We start from the raw sequence: 17,021 nt of genomic DNA, 5'->3' as shown, positions 1-17,021 counted from the left end.
ATCATCACAAACTGAAGGTCCTTGTAAATAAAAATTGAATAGGGTTGGTTCAAGTTACCTTTTTTCTTGTTTAAAAGGTTAGAAATTTTATAAATATGTTTCCTTTCCAAACTTTTCTAGAAAATTCCTGCAATCCAAAACAGTGCCTTCTATAGTACAGCAACTAAAATAGACCAAACTTAAGCAAGTTATCCTCTCTCTCTCTCTCTCTCTCTCTCTCAAAATCAAATGTACATACTCTTCAAAGCTACACTAAATAAATGTCTGAATTAAGGTGGGTGAAATAGCAGACATCCACAAAATTGTCCCACTATCTGCCATTAACATGGATTGGTGTGAACAATATGTATATGTATCTATCTAAAAACATCTACCTATATAATGATTACTCTATTTTAAGAGGAAGATATCCTTACTAAAAGGCAGTGATTACCATTCAACATGGGAACAGGACTGGGGACCCATCTCTCTGCAGCTTTTTCTCAGATATATTGAGCTTGCTCATCTTCTCTTCACACCAGAGTAACTGCTCTTTATTAATCCTCGCCATTCTCAGAACCCTCATCACCACTTTAATGTCAATGAGGCCAAATAGCAGCTCAATTTCCTCTGGAGTTGAAGGCCACGATTTCTTCTTCCACCCTTTCTTCTTTCTACACAGTTCCTTCAGTTTGATCTCTTTCTGTTGTTCAAAACACAGGAGATTCCCAATTTCCCATCAATGATAATTAAACATAAAACTGATACATATATAGACCTGCTCATGAAAACATGGACATATGCTGACATGCATGTATTTGTTAAGTGCTAAGTGCATATATACCTTCCTTTTTTCTATTATTTTATGGGTAAGCTTGACGTTGAAAGGGATGCCGACGTGATTTAGAAACTAACAAAACATAAGGTTTTACACTCGTATATATTTTGCCATCCTCAATAATTTCAATAATAGGAGATTAGCTTCCAATAAGATGGCATCCCTATTGGAAGTCCCCCCCTGAAGCCTCAAGCATTTCAAAGACACCAAAGGGCAGTTCCAGTTTAGATAGAGCACATTCTTCTTTGCCAAATTCCCCCAATGAGAATCCCTGGCAAATTGTTTCAAAAAAAAGAAAGGAAAAACCCACCCATCCACAAACTCAACTCCTGGAATAAGACCCCCCCCCCTTTTAAGGGTCTCATTCCAGGATAGTCTTGGGCGGTGTTGGGTTGGGATATTCCCCCTTGTTTTGGTTGGGTCAGTTTGGTGCTTGATTCCTCTGTTGCTATGTTGCCGCCCTTCTTCTTTTTTGTTCTCTCCCTTGTTGAAGACTCTTTGGGAGCTGTTTTTTCTTTGCTTCTTATTTGCTTTGTGTTTTTGAGCTATCTTGCTCTTGATTTGCCCTCTGTTTTGGATCAGGGGCTGGTCCTTCGCTCTTAATGTTGTATCCTTATCTTATTTTAATATATCTGGTAGGGGTCTGCCTAACCCCAGCTTACCCATAAAAAAAAAATAAGATGGCATCCCTAACATCTTTACCCTGAATGGACATGTGCAATGTAGTGCGGCCATCAGTACGTAAGTGATGACAGTACCAATGCAGGCATGTATCTCTAGCCGAATAAAATGGTGAATGATAAACCCTTTGCTATTTTCTTGAAGACATTCTATTGAAGCAAACCTATTACCAAATATTTTCCTTGTGCTTAAACCAGGGAAAACAAAAGAGGGGTGCAACCTGAGGAATTCTTAAGAGGTCACCCATTTAAGTACTATTCTAGATAAATATATGCAACTATCGATATATGAACAAATCTACATAAATATATAAAATTAAAAGTTTAGAACTACATAAATAACAAGTGGAGAGTTTTACATTGGACATGTAACTATGTGCGTTTAACATACAAGTTCCCAATGAACATCCTGACACAAAAATATTTTATGGCATAAAATGTCCTAATAACATACAATTGATAAATCATATACTTCGTATATTATAAGGAATTAAAGCTGCCCCTAAAAAAAGCCAAATTGTTTTCATATGCCTCAAAGAACCTCTGCGGACTAAATTATTCACTACCGTCCTTTTTTCTTTTTTGTATGATGATGAATATAATAGAGAGAACAACATAATCAACGAGGTTATTAAGAAAAAAATAACGTAAAAAAGGGTGCTTAATAGCGGGCATAGTCAGGCATCTCCAAAGGCAAGGAATCTGAAATGATCAAAGCCACTCTAGTCACCAAAACAACCCTAGATTGAAATGGTGGAATAGATCCCATTGTCAAATCCACCTGTGATATCCAGTAGACCCGGACACCATTTCAACATATCACTACCCAAGAAGCATCTACCAGCGAAATCGAGATCAACACCTACTTGTTTTCGACTGGCCACATCTTTATCCTTTGCTCCAGGTTCCAGCCCCTTTGTAACCATCCTTCAAGAACCTACACCGGATTTGAAACTCATTGAGGTATGTATGGTATTTTATTGGCTGAGTAATTAAAGGAATTGAAGTACTACCCCAAGTGGAGGAGTCTGGGACGATGCCCCGGCTGAGGGTCATCGAGGGTAGCAGCCCCGGTTTGGAGTTTGAATGCAGAGCCCTCAACCAATAGGTTTACCCTGTTATAGGTGGTACTTCCGAAATGTACGGGACGTTTAGTTTTTCTGAGGAGCTTGATTATTTGAAACAGTTACAATTTTGGATTCTGACTGATGAGGCGGAGAAAAGCATGCAACCTTAAATCTCAAAGGTAGTGGAAATATTCCCACCTCGGTAGAGTTTGGCACACGGGCGAACCACATGGATCTTATTTTGTTATGTATTTCTGCTTTATTTTTTATGTTGCATTTGTGGTTTGATCTAGGTTTGCATCCATAATCTGGAATCACCATAGGTATCCCCCATCTCTCTCACCTAGACCAAGAAAGAAACTACCTCTGGCATCCTCTCGCATAGGACAGGCGAGGATGCCTCCCGACCTCAATCCGCAACTCACCCCGGGCTACACATTTGAAGGCCTTATAAAAAAGATCAAACAACAGTATAGAACTTCCCAGGCTCAGATCTATGGCCAGTTGAAGATGCCACTCATTCACAATCCCCTACTGACCTGCATTTCCCACAAGATCTGCAAATAGATTGATATTTGAAGTGATGTGATTCAAATGAAGTAAAAGTGATGACTCTTTTATGGTTTCAAAAAGAGAACTCTCTTCCTAGACTGAGCTTCCGGTAAGTTCTCCGGCGTGTTCTTTCTCTGGCGAAATCTAGTTGGGGCTTCGTGTTAAGATTTAATCCGAGGAAGAATCAGTGGATAAATCTATAAATGCCATGGGATTTGGTGGCCGCGGTGATCTTCTTCTCTGGCGATTGATGGGTGGCTGGTAAGCGCTTCGGAGAGATTCGGAGTTGGGTGGATTTGGAGTGGGAGTCCTTCTCAGGCTAGCCGTAGTAGCTTGGTCACCTTCCCTAGTTCTCTCCATTTCAGTCTCGAACTCTTCCCTCTCCGATCCTGTTACTGAAGTTTCTGATGTAGAGGTTTCTACGTTGTACACGTAGGGCTCATCGTATTCTTCATCTGTTTTTTCTGCTTCTTCTACTTCCGTATCTTCAGTTTCGGTGTCATTTTCCATTTCTGTGTCATCGTGGGTATCGGAATCGGAGTCTGGTGGATTAATCCTGTCTAGTGACCTGCACATTTTTCTGAAATGAGGAGGTTTTTGTGAGGCTTGTTCTCTATGAGTGGAGCCAATAGAGTCCCTCTGGGGGCCTCAATCGGTGTAAGTGGAGCAGTGGGTGTTCGACCTCGATGGGCTAGTGGGGCAAACTTGACTCCTCTAGGGGATTGAAGGAGTTTTGCAGAAGGAGGAAACTCTGTAGCTTCAGGAGCCAATATGATACCGCTTGGCCCTGTATCTGATACTGGGATGGGAAATAGGTCCCAACAAGATGAGGGGGCAGATTGGTTTCCAGTGAAAAGCAAATCTGGGAGAAGAGTTGAAAGTGTTTCCAAAAGAAGAAAGGATGGGGCTCTGGGAGACTGGAGGTGTTGTAAATGTGCTTTCAGAAACTTCAGAAAGAGGGTCAGATGCTGGAAATGTAACTAGTTTTGGTCGAGTTTGGATTTCAATTTCCCAGTGCAATCAGAAGTGATGATGAGAAGGGTGCCTGTTTCTATTCCAATAGAGGTTGATGTAGGGAGATCTAGAGTGGAGAAAATCCTTCCTGCTACTTCGGAAGGTATAGCATTCAGTATCGAAGTGGTTCCTTTGAAGTCTATTAGCAATGCAGATCTAGGTTTATGGGGGAAGATGAGGGAGGGATGGGACGGCAATTTGGAGGCGATGGAGGCCTGGCTTTCTCGAAATAGTAGTTTTGGGTAGAGGTAGTGGTTTATAAAATTGCAACGCTGGAAATTCAAATCTCCATTTCCTCGGGCATTAACAGGTTTCAATTAATTAGGGATTGGAACCTTGCAGTTAATTCTCCTCTTGAGGAACTTTTGTTGTGGGATGCAAAATTTCCTAAGGCAGGGAATCCATACTGGTGGAAGATAGAAGGAGTTCCGCCCGAAGCTTGGTGCGCAGACAACTTTCGTCGAATAGAGGGAAAAATAGGTAAGGTGATGGAGGTTGACTCGTCTTGCTTCGCAGGAAATGGTTATGAGGCGGGGCGAATGCTGATTTTGTCCGAAGGCATTCCTGGTAAAGAGCTCTCCATTCACAGTTCTATTGATGGGGCTCTCAGGTGGATTCTAGCTTCAAGAGAAAGAGATGAAGAAGAAGAGTGCTATAAAAGTCTCTGAAATTTCTGCGGCTGAAAGATTGGCTAGGAATGACGAGAGGTGGGTCTCCTTTAAATCTGATATTGAAGGGGTTTATGCAGATGAAGCAGGTGAAAATCCTTTTAATATGGATAACGAAGTATTCAATGCCAGTCAAGAAGAATCTCCCTCGACGGTTGAGCCGGAGATCACCGATAGGGAGGAAGGGGAGGTGGAACCGGCGGACATTACGAATCAAGACTACCGTGCGCTGCATGGGGCGCAGGATAGTGGTGCTACAGTTGGCGGAAGTTTTGAAATTCAAAAATCCGGATCCCCAGAAGGCTACAGATGGAGGAGTATGTGTGGTCCTGTCAGTGACGTCTCATCAGGAGAGGGGCCCACTTTTCTGGTAAACAGCTTTTATGATATTATCTCTGCCTTATCCGCAACGACTAGTCGGGATGCATCTCGAGGCTCGGTTTTTGAGGTGTCATTAGTGGGCCCTCTAGATATTCCTGGAAGAGAAGATATTTCACCAGTAGGCCCTCTAGATATTTCATCTGTGGGCCCTAAAAGTCCAGAGGAGCCTAAGGCCTCTTTTTCTTCAGTCGATTTTGATAGGCCTTGCGCATGGTCTCATCCGGAGTGTGCAAGTGGGCCTAATATTCTCTCATTTTACCTTAGAAAAAGGTTCGAGCCCTTCCCAGTCTATTATTCTCGATAGAATCCGGGATCGAACCTATGGATCTCCAGCAGAACATTTGCAGCTAGCCGTCTGTGGGGAGGATTTCTCATATGGTTCTCCTTCTTCCTTGAAGGGATCCATGGCTCAGAGGTGTTTTCATGAATTAACTCTAGCGGGTGTTTTTCGAACTAGATTGAACTTCGAGATAGAAGAGGCGCTTGAGGGGGAAGGACTGAGGCGGAGTAGTCTGGTGGAGAATCGATGCGAGCTCAGGGTTTCAAATTTTATTCTTCCTGTTGGCAGTACATTCCTTCTTTGCTTTTTGGGTTACAAAAAGGTGTTGATTGATTACAGTGGTCTTGGAGGGCTGGTGAATTGTTTCTCTGGCTGCGCTAGGGAGCATCCTCTTCGATTCCTCGTAAGGGTATCGCTCGGAAGATTCTCTCATCTCTCTTCTACGAGGTGGTGTAGCAAGGCGGTGTCCTTTTTACTGCTATCGTTTCAGAGCTTTCTCCTGTTTTGTCTGAGAACGTTTTTGGGTCTGGCTCTCATAAGGATGTTGTTGATCTGATGGTTGATCACACTTTGCAAATTAGTAATAATCTGGGCTTAGTTTTTACGGGACTTGAAGAGGAATACAGATCTAGTATCAAGGAGGCTAAGCTCAGGGAGGTTGGGGGTGTTACAAGTTCAAATACCCATTCTGAAGCAAATTTGAAAAGGAAGGAAAGAGAGCTGGTAAGATTAAAATCTAATATCAATTATGATTCAGGGTCGCTCAGTAAAGGCCCTAACACAAAGAAAAAAGGGAGAGCCTTCGGTGTGAGGGCGGGGAAGATTACCTCTGTTTAAGGTTTTTAATGAAGATCTTATCTTGGAATATTAATGGTTTGGGTTCCCAGAAGAAAAGAATCCAAATTAAAGAATTACTTAAAATTTGGAGGCCTGAAGTTGTGTGCCTTCAGGAAACCAAGTTGGCGCACATTAGCAGAATAGACATGAGAAGCATGGGGTTCAAAAATGAGTGGCACTTTGCTTTCTTAGCTTCTAAAGGAGCTTCGGGGGGCATTCTGGTGGCTTGGGACAAGGTTAAATGGGTCATTAAGGATGTATGGTGTGGAGTTTTTTCTCTCAGTAGCTCTCCGAAAGACGAATGACAATTCTGATTGGTTATTCTCTGGAGTCTACGGTCCTACATTATCAGCTGACAAGTCTTTTTTGGGAGGTATTGGCAAAGATGAGAAATCTCTGCTCTTACCCATGGTGCATCGGGGGAGATTTCAATGAAATTTTAGAAATAGGGGATCGGTTAGGGTGCCAGCGAGTCAATACAGGCTATGAAGCACGGGTGCGGGTACGGGGTGCGGGTACGACACGACACGGGTACGTAGGTACGTGATTTGCCAAAAAAACCGGGTGCGGGTACGTTCGGGTACGCCGAATATAATAATATATTTTAATATTTTATTATATATTTATAAAAATTAAAATAATAATAATTGTAGAGCAATCAAATAACAATAACATCACCAAAATGGAAAATTCTAATATTACTCTTCATTTCATAAGTGATTAAGTTCCATATTTCATAACATGAGGCATCAATACATCATTCATTAGAAAAAAAAGTCTGTGACCAATGTGTTGACCAGTGCCTGACAAGATGAATAATTTTTAGAGACCAAATTATGAGATTTTTTTTACCGGACTTTTGGGATTTAATAATGTTTGGACAAAATAGATTTTATGAATTTTTAAAATTTGAAAAATACCCCACCATTTGGAAGTTAAGAAAGTTAAAATTTTGACCCGACCATTTTTCTTTGAATTTTGTACTAAAACTAGAGAGTTGACTTTTTTTCCTTTTAGATTTGGGTGTTGAAACTATTTTTAATAAATCCAAAAGGGGGGTATTCCGTTATTTACATGTAAATCTTAAGTAAATGGACAATAAAATAGTAAAGACATTTACTTAACAGGAGAGGAAAGAGAAGCAGCAGGAAGAAGCAGGACGTGTCGAGTACGCGTGGTGCGCACTCGACACGCACCCAACCACCAAAACTGGGTTTTTTTTTAAAAAAAAGATGGGGTACGTACCCGGGGCGTACCCGGACGTACCCGCACCCCATACGTGTCAGGTGCGGGTGCAGGAGCCCCGGGAGAGTACCCATGCTTCCTAGAATACAGGTATGAGAGATTTTTCTGACTTTATCACGATCAATGAGCTGGTGGATCTGCCGTTGGGCGGTGCATCTTTCACTTGGGCCAGAGGATCGATCAGGAGCAAGCTCGACAGATTCTTACTTTCGGGAGAATGGTTGGCAATAATTCCGGAGGTCTATCAGAAAGTTCTAGCTCATTAGCTCATTCAGTTTCTGATCATTGCCCTATTCTCTTAGATCCTAAAATGGAGTCATGGGGTCCGGCTCCTTTTAGATTTGAGTTAGCATGGTTGGAAGATTCCCTTATGGAGGCACGATTAGTAAGATGGTGGTCTGATTGTGTCTTTGAAGGTCCAGCTGATGTAATCATTGGCAAAAAATTAAGATTCCTTAAGACAAAATTGAAACAGTGGGCTAAGGAGAAGAAAGAGCTTGACCATGGCAGGAAGCGGATCCTGGAGCTAAATGCCCTAGAAGAGTGTGGACTGGCGTCGGAAGAAGACTATGAGGAACGAGGAAGGTTAAGCCAAGAACATAAAGGGCTGCTGCTGCTCGAAGAAATTTCTTGGCGTCAAAAATCTCGAGTCAAGTGGTTGTGTGAGGGCAACAAAAACACAGCCTACTTCCATGCCATGGCTAGCGCCCGCAGGAGAAGAAACAGGATTGAATCTTTAGTGGTGGAGGGGGTCTGTGTGTCGGACAAGGAAAAGATTAGTGTGGAAATTATTGATTTTTACAGGTCTTTGTACTCAGCCGATGGGATGCTTTGTCCAATTCCTCAAGAGATTCCATTTGATAGTTTAAGCTTGGAGGAATCTACTAGGCTGGAAATTCCTTTCTCTGAGGAGGAAATTATGAAAGCATTATTCTCTTTAGCGAAAGATAAAGCTCCTGGACCAGATGGGTTCTGTTGGGCCTTTTTTCAACTATGTTGGGAAGCTGTAAAATCTGACTTACTAAAATTTTTTCATGAATTTTTTGCGGGAGCAGTTCTCGACAAAGGGACAGGTGCTACTTTTATTTTCCTAATTCCAAAGATCGAAGGGGCGTCAAAAGTTTCGGATTTTCGTCCGATTAGTTTGGTGTGTAGCCTGTACAAAGTTCTTGCCAAGGTTTTGGCGGATCACCTCAAAGTGGTTTTACCATCAATAAGCGCTTTCATAAGTAACAGACAAATTATTGATTGCTCATTGATTGCTAATGAAGCTATCGATTATTATAAAAGGAATGGGGAAGGAGGGATTCTATGCAAGCTTGATATGGAGAAGGCCTATGACAGGGTGGACTGGGGAGCTTTAGATTACCTGCTGGATCGAATGGGCTTTGGTGGCCGATGGAGATGGTAGATCAGAAATTGTTTAGTGTCCGCTTGGTTCTCTGTTTTGATTAACAGCTCTGCTAAAGGTTTTTTCAAATCGACTAGAGGTTTGAGGCAGGGGGACCCATTGTCTCCTTTTCGTTTTGTGATTGTAGCAGAATCCCTTTGCAGATTGATGAAGAAAGGAAGTGAGTTGGGTCTCTTTGAAGGGTTTCTAATAGGGCATCAATAGGGTAGAAGTATCGATTCTTCAATTTGCGGACGATACTCTCCTGTTTTGCCCTCCGGTTGTCTCCCAGATTCTAAATCTTAAAGCAATCTTAAGGTGTTATGAGATAGTCTCGGGCCAAAGATCTAATTTTGCGAAATCCAGGCTGTATGCGATCAACGTTCCCGAGTGTGACGCTTCCTCCTTTGCAGGTATCCTGGGTTGTGCCTTAGATTTTCTACCAGCCTCTTATCTTGGCCTTCCGCTAGGAGTGGGAAGACCAAACAAAAATTTATGGATCCCCATTATTCACAGAATTGAGCGGAGATTGGACACCTGGAAGCATAACTTGGTATCCAAAGGTGGTAGGCTGGTTCTAATAAAGGCAGTTTTATCAAATATTCCGATATATTTTCTTTCTCTTTTTAAATGTCCTGTAAGTGTAGCTCAGAGAATTGAGCAAATCCAGAGAAGATTTTTGTGGGGAGGATCGAGTTCTTCAAAAGGGATTCCTTTGGTTAAATGGAGTGCGGTTTGTCTCCCTATAAAAAATGGAGGATTGGGTCTTAGGAGGGTTCAAGGTTTTTTTTTTTTTGAAATGATAATATATTAAAAGGTGGGCCGAGATGGACCACCCGAGATAACAACAGAAATACATAATAATAATAAAACAAAACAACAGAAATACATCAAAATATCGCACACTTCTCACGGAGGAAGGAAATCGAACCACTTCAACCCTTCTTTTAGAACTCCAGATCTAGCGAGGGAGTCCGCTTCCCCATTTGCTTCGCGACGAACATGCTTACATACCATGGATGATTCTGCAATAATATCATGAATTTCCTCAAAGTAATTTAAGAATCTCCACGGAGGAACCACTTTCCCCGATAACCAACCGATGACATTTGAAGAGTCTCCTTCCACAATTGTCCTATCATAAGAATCAAAACTGAGACGCTTAATCCCCTGATATGCTGCCCTTACTTCCGCTTCAGCCGAATCAGAAATTCCAAATGGACCAGCAAAAGGAGGGATCAAGGTTTTAACAATGCTCTATTGGGAAAGTGGCTTTGGAGGTTTGGCGAAGAACAGTCTTCTTTGTGGGTTAGAGTTATTGGAAGTATGGGTTTACGAAAGGAAACTGGTGCTCTACTGACAATTATAAATTCAAAGGTGTATCGGTGTGAAGGGATATTTTGAAGGTGGAGGTTTTTTTTACGAAAGGCATTCGTTTCAAGGTCTATGTGGGGGATAGGATTCGTTTTTGGCTGGATCCTTGGTGCTCGGCTGTGCCTCTCAAGGAGCTTTTTCCAGAGTAATTTATAGTGTCGTCTCAGAAAGGGGCATGGGTCAAGGACTGCTTAGAAAGAGTGAATGCGAAAGTGGTTTGGACTCCCAAGTTTAGAAGAGCCTTTTTTGATAGAGAATTAAATTATCTTCAAGGATTCCTGTCTCTAATAGAAGCTTGTTACTTCAAGAAATCGGGAGCAGATAGTCGAGTATGGATTTGGAGCCCTTCGGCTTATTTTCAGTTAAATCTTTTTACCATCACATGATTTTTAGTATAGCTGAGCCTCTGTCTTCCTCAATATGGAAGTTCTTTTGTTCGCCGAGAGTTGCTTTCTTTAGGTGGTCTGTTTGCAGTGGTCGTATTCAGACCACAGTTACCGGATTCACCATCCGCCCTCCGATCTGCGATCTGGGGTCGCACAATCCGAAACATGGTTCCCTAACGATCCGGATCACCAAAAATAATGAATCGCGGCGACCCGCGGGAGAGAAAGAGAGAGAGATGCATATAGACTAGAAGAGAGATGGAGAGAGCTACAAATTTTATATATTTTGGGTTGAATTGGAACTAGATCTTTATTTTGAAAAAAATATGTAGGGTATACATGAGGTTTTTTTTATTTTTTTATTAAATGGATGTAGTATGGACTATGGAAGGATATTCATATATTCCAACGGGAACTTTCTTTTTGAAAAAATAAGTATGACATACACGAGGTTTTTATATTTTGTGTATTAAATGTGTGGTGTGTACTATGGAATGACATTCTTGTAGAAATATATGAAATTATATATATATATATATATACCCTCATCGTACCGCGTACCGGACTACCATCGTACCCCGTACCCGTACCCGTACCGCATACCGGAACGAACCGCGTTCCAGGTAACCTTGATTCAGCAATGGATATTTTGAGGAAGCGTGGAATGTGGCTGGTGGATCACTGTCCTCTCTGCTTATCTGATGGCGAAACAATAGATCACCTTTTCATCCATTGCAAGGTAGCTAGAGACATTTGGGGTCTCATTTTCGTTCGCTTTGGGTTTGTTGGGTTCCAAAACTATGGCTGACTTCATTAGGAGTTGGGAGTGGAATCCTTGGAGAAAGAAAGGCAGGACTCTCTGGAAGATGTGCCTTGTGGCTACTTGGTGGTTCTTGTGGAAAGAGAGGAATGCGCGAGTTTTTGAAGGAGAGGCTAGGTCACCCTATTGGATTTATGTAAAGCTGATAGCTGCTGTTATATCGTGGGCTAGGAGCCTCCCTTTGTTTCGTTTTGTTTCAGCTTTTGACCTTTGAGAAGGATGGGCAATCATCTGTAAGGAAGGGGTCAGCAAAGTGAAAATCATCCAATCTTGGCATCCTCCTTCAGATGGGCTAATGAAGCTTAACTTCGGTGGTTCGTCTCTTGGTAATCCTGGAGAAGCAGGAATTGGGGGTTTATGTAGAAATGACAAGGGGGAAGTTCTTTGGGCTTACTCGGGACCTATCGGAGTACCGGACTCAAATGAAGCAGAGGTCAGAGCTGTTCATAGCGGGATCAAGTATTTGGATAGATCGGCTTTTGACAAAATCATAGTGGAAGGGGATTCCTTAAATGTAATTCGCTGGCTTTCGGGTGAGGCGATCCCTCATTGGAGATTTTTGCCTTTTTTCGAGGAGATTGAGGACCTGGTTCAGGGTTCTTCTATTGTGTTTGATCATGTAAGGATAACAGCCAATATTGAAGCAGATTCTCTAGCTAGGGGAGGAGTTTTTAGGGCAGATTTAGAGTGGTTTGATTATCTTCCTCCTTGACTTATTGTAATTTTTTCTCTTCTCTTTGTTCAGGACCATCTCGGTTCTGTTTTTTATATAAATCTGCCTTATTCAAAAAAAAAGATTGTTATTTGAAGTACTTAAACTTGCATCTGGAACAGAACTAGTCACCCAACTTGTTCCTTGCTCAATAGACAGACACTCTCTCAACCCTTTGGTCTCCTTTCAAGTGCATCTCCTTCCATACATCTTTAGCTCGCTCTTCAATTCGTCTAGATCAATTTCATCCCCTGAGGAACCGAGAATCTTCTTCCAACGACGAAGATTAGTTTAAGAGTAATGTTGTTTCCATGGTTTGAAAATACTCATTAGCATATTTATCCTCATTTCTAAATTAAAGAGTGACTTAGCAAATTGACAGCTGAAATTAAGAGGAGAGGTTTATGCTAGTGCGATAACTTGGTTGAATGTACCTTGTCAAGGGAGGTCTGAACCTGCTGAAGATAGCTTGAAGCCTGGTTGCCTCCAAATAAATGCAGAATGCTACCTGTTTTCTTCTTGTCAATCTTAAGAAAAAGGTGGAACGTCAATATTGAGCTCTCAATTATCCGGATTAGGTCGGCTGCAAGGACTGGATTGTCCGAATCTTCTTCTTCCTTTTCCTTCTGGTCCAGACCTGACAGAGTTCATAATGACGAAATAAAATACGGAATCTGACATGCTTCTTCAGAAAATATTTCTCTGATCGCCCAACTGACATAAAAAGTGTGGCGACTTTAATAAGTAGCGAAGTGATATTGAACAAACAGCGAAAGGACAAACATTTTCAAAATGTATTTTAAATCGGTATTAAAAACTATCCATTGCTCTGGATGGGGATTCAAATACATGGATGATTGAGAAACACAACTCCATAACAGTAGGCCTAGGCACCCAATTCGGAAAATATTCCTATTTACCAATATATATCATACAGCACCAAGCATATAAGTAGATAGGGTAAAATATGAATGGAGGACTTGATCTTATTGCAGCATTTCAAATAACGGATAGAAGTGTTCAAAACCAGCTAAATAACCCAAAATGCAGATCCGCATGACGTTCTTATGTCGAGTGCAAATATCTAGAAGATTTTCGGTTCAGCTACTTAAGGCCAAAATTAGCCCCCGACTGTTAGTCTGTCACTGGAGCATTTAAATGTTCAGAAATTAGAAAAAAAATATTCACAAATCACAAAGAAGTTACATGATCTCTTGGGCGTTATTGCATTTACCTTGAATACTCGGAACCTGAAGTAACTTGGGCAAGGAATTTCTAGTTCGAGCATAAATCTCCCCCCTATTTCCAAGCTCAAAGGGCTCACTTTCGATGAACCTCTGCAGTAAAACCTGGAACTGCTGAAACTGCTCAGCAGCATGGCTGTAGCAAGTGGGGTTTTCAGGTTGGGCGGAGATTTTTTGGCTCAACTGTGTATACTGGCAGTGGAGTGCTTCCCAAGTTAAGGAAATCTGTGCCACATAGGCGGTTTCAAGATCATGGTAGGGTTCATCCTGCGGGTGGAGAGGCTCATGAACATCCTGTGGTTCTTCTCGCTTCTTAAAAGAGAGGCTGCGGAGGGTTGATGCAAGTTTCTTGGATGCAGATTTTGGTGATGGGGTTGAAGGATTCCATGAGCCTATAAATAAGAGAAAATCTTAAGTTACCAAGAGATACAAACATGGACAAAAATCTTCAGTTACCAAGAGATACAAACATGGACCTGTTGAGTGGGGAAAATGGCAAACTTTGGTCAGAATTACATGATTACAGGAACCGGGAAATTTAAAAAAAAAAAAAAACAATTCACTCAAGCCCTGTTTAGATTGCTGGAATTTTGTGGAAAAGTATGGAAAGAAAATATTTGTAAAATCCCCTTACCTTTTTACCCATGATGAAAAGTTACTTGAACAGACTCTATTCAATTCTTATTTAGAGGGACCTTCAGTTAATAATGATATTCCTCCAAATTAACCATAATGATATTATTTCCCACTAAAATATGGGAAGAAAAAAATCAGAAATGTTTTTTTTTTGCAATCTAAACAGGGCCTCAAGGAAAGAAAAAGTATATGAATGATGGAAAATTGTCCAACCTCATTATTATTATTATTGGCTCAAACAATTCAGAGATGTTTTTTCAAGCAAACTTTGGTAAGCATTACATGATTGCACAAACCAGGAAATCAGAAACCAAATTCACTCAAGGAAAGAACAACCTTCTGAAGGAATGGCTGAAATATATGAACGACGAAAATTTTCCAACCTCATTACTATTCTCGGTTCAAAGTTCAAACAATTCAGAGAAGTTTTTTCAACAAAACTGTGGCCAAGAAAATGAGCAATTCAAAACAAGTGGCAGTTCCTATAATGGCCCGTTTGGATGCCGAGAAGATTTTGATTTGGATTTCTCACATTTGGCAGCCCTTTTTGCATTGTAATTTGGATGGGATCAAATTCTTGGATTTCTAATTCAGCAGCTGACAGTGAAAAAAATCAGATTTCTAAATTTGCCGTGGAAATAAGAAATTGGAAATCCACAGATGTGGCAGTTTCCTTCACCCTCTTTGCTCCTCAACCTCTCCCCTCCACTAGGAAGTACCCCCTTCCCTCTCTGTCTCCCTCTACATGAGCTGCCGGGTCTATTCTATTTGTATTCAAAACTCAATTCCAAAGCCAAATACAAAATGGGAGGTATCCAAACGGGCCATAAAGGTATTGCCGACTACATTCTAATGAAAACTAACATAATACCGACTACATTCTAATGAAAATTAACATAATACCATTTGCGTCTAATGAAAATTAACATAATACCATCTGGGAAGAACAGCAAATTATCCTTTCTGACGAGGTGAAACCAGCAAATTAACAATTGATGACAAATCATACAGATAAAATTTGAAAAATGGAAAAATGTCACTGATTGCTGACTACATTATGATAAAAAATAGCAAAACATCATTTGCGGAGAACTGAAAGTTATCATTTCTGATGAGGCAAAACCAATAAATTAACAATTGATGACAAATCCTACAGAAACAACTTGAAAAATGGAAAAATGCCATGATTGCCGAGTACGCTATGATGAAAATCAACACAATATCATTTAGGGAGAACTGCAAACTATCATTTCTGATGAGGTGAAACCAGCAAATTAACAATTGATGACAAATCCTACAGATACGATTTGAAAAATGGAAAAATGCCACGTAAACTAAACATATTTTACCAGATTCTTCCAACAACTGAGCACTCATCTTGTCAAAGAACAACATCCTTTCAATGTACTTATCATACACACTTTCAAATCCACACCCCAAATACCCATCTTCCACTTCTGATTCCCTCCACTCACTCGAACTCGTTTCCTCCTCGGGATACGATTCTTCAGGAATCAACACCATGAAACTTTTGTTCCTCAGCTCTTTAAATCTCCTCTTTACCTCCTTGGTTATGAAATCATCATCATCTTCCTCAAATTCCCCCACAGAATCAGTAGTAATTATTTTTGGCAAAGCATCTCTGTTCTCATTTTTGGGTTCCTCGGCCGGGTTAGATTCTACCTCTTTTTCCCCATTCAAATTATGACCAGGGTTCCTGAACATTCTCAAGAACTCCATCTGAAATTCTGATCAGCAAATAATTTTTTATCCAGAAAAATCAATCACAGCTCTAATATTCAAAAAGTATCTAGAGCAAGTCAATCAATTGCTTTTTACCAATAAGAACAAGCACCATTTTTCAGAAATAAATCCATGAGATCTTAATAGAGTTATAGGTACAAAAACAACTCCCTTGAATATCATAAACCACAAAGAAACCTCAGATTTTTGCCTATCTAGGGAGATCAAAACAAAGCTCTTTAAAATCCCAGTGAGCTAAAATTTCTTATATGACAATACTCCTCCAAACAATGCATGTTTTCTACAGAAATATCAGATCTCTAAAACCCTAGAAACCCTACCACTCCAATAAGTATATATTCATCCTTCAAGTACACATCCTGCCTAACAAATTGAGATTTCTGAAACCAAAGAAAGTTTTCAATCAATGTTCATTAAAAAAAACCCTAAAAAAGCACAAACCAAGAAAACCCTCTTCGGTATAGTAAAAAAAAATGCCAATAAAAACCTTAAAAACTCAATTCATTATCTTTCTTCCAAAAAACAGAAGAAAAAGCTCTGAAACCCTTTTCAAAATATACCAAAACTCTGCAAAAACTTTTCTGTATCTCAAACCAAAAAACCAGAGATTTCTCAAAACTTAGAAATCCAAGAAATCGAGAGAGCACAAAATCCGAGGACAACTTAGTCTACAAGAAATAGAAAAAAATGGGTTTATAAAACCCTAGAAATCTAAAATGTGAATCTTTCAGTAAAGGCCGAATACTCTGCAAAACCCACCACCTAAACAGAGGATTCGGAAGCTAAAAAGTGAGAGACAATAAATTCAAAATGCTAAAAATAAGAACATGGAATCTGCGACTATTAATTCCCAATTTCCCATTCTCAGAAAAAGTAATCCATTTATTCGTTTGTTTTTATTTTCTCTCTCCTCTTTCTGTTCAAAAGCACGAAACTCTAGGAAATAGGCGGGACGTACTGTCATCTTAAACAGAAAATATGTCAGACACATTTGAAACAGGGAAATTGTCAGAGAGTGAATTTACGAAAATATCTTTTTAAGAAGCGACTCAGAGAATGATATTTCCAAGCTTTTTCTGTCGGTCAGGGTGCAACTTGGGTCGAGTTGGATCGAGATCGGGTTGAGGCCCACCATAACCCAACTTCAGATAGCA

The 17,021-nt window shown here is 40.5% G+C and overlaps 1 protein-coding gene across 1 annotated transcript; it reads right to left on the bottom strand.

The window, feature by feature from the left end:
- Positions 1-235: 235 nt before the first annotated feature.
- Positions 236-16,783, bottom strand: LOC143856570 (uncharacterized). The gene is made up of 4 exons (XM_077366834.1): positions 15,453-16,783; positions 13,458-13,859; positions 12,658-12,860; positions 236-682 (listed from the first exon to the last, which is right to left on the bottom strand). The coding sequence occupies exons 1-4, from the start codon at positions 15,841-15,843 to the stop codon at positions 437-439; spliced, it is 1,242 nt and encodes a 413-aa protein (XP_077222949.1). The 5' UTR covers positions 15,844-16,783; the 3' UTR covers positions 236-436.
- Between the last annotated feature and the right edge of the window lie 238 nt (positions 16,784-17,021).

The sequence above is a fragment of the Tasmannia lanceolata genome, unplaced genomic scaffold (genome assembly GCF_043159265.1).
Source record: "Tasmannia lanceolata isolate RefF3 unplaced genomic scaffold, GAP_Taslan_0.1 ptg000023l, whole genome shotgun sequence".
Lineage (NCBI taxonomy): Eukaryota > Viridiplantae > Streptophyta > Magnoliopsida > Canellales > Winteraceae > Tasmannia > Tasmannia lanceolata.
Note: the sequence above shows the minus strand (reverse complement) of the source record. Positions and strands in the feature narration are given on the sequence as shown.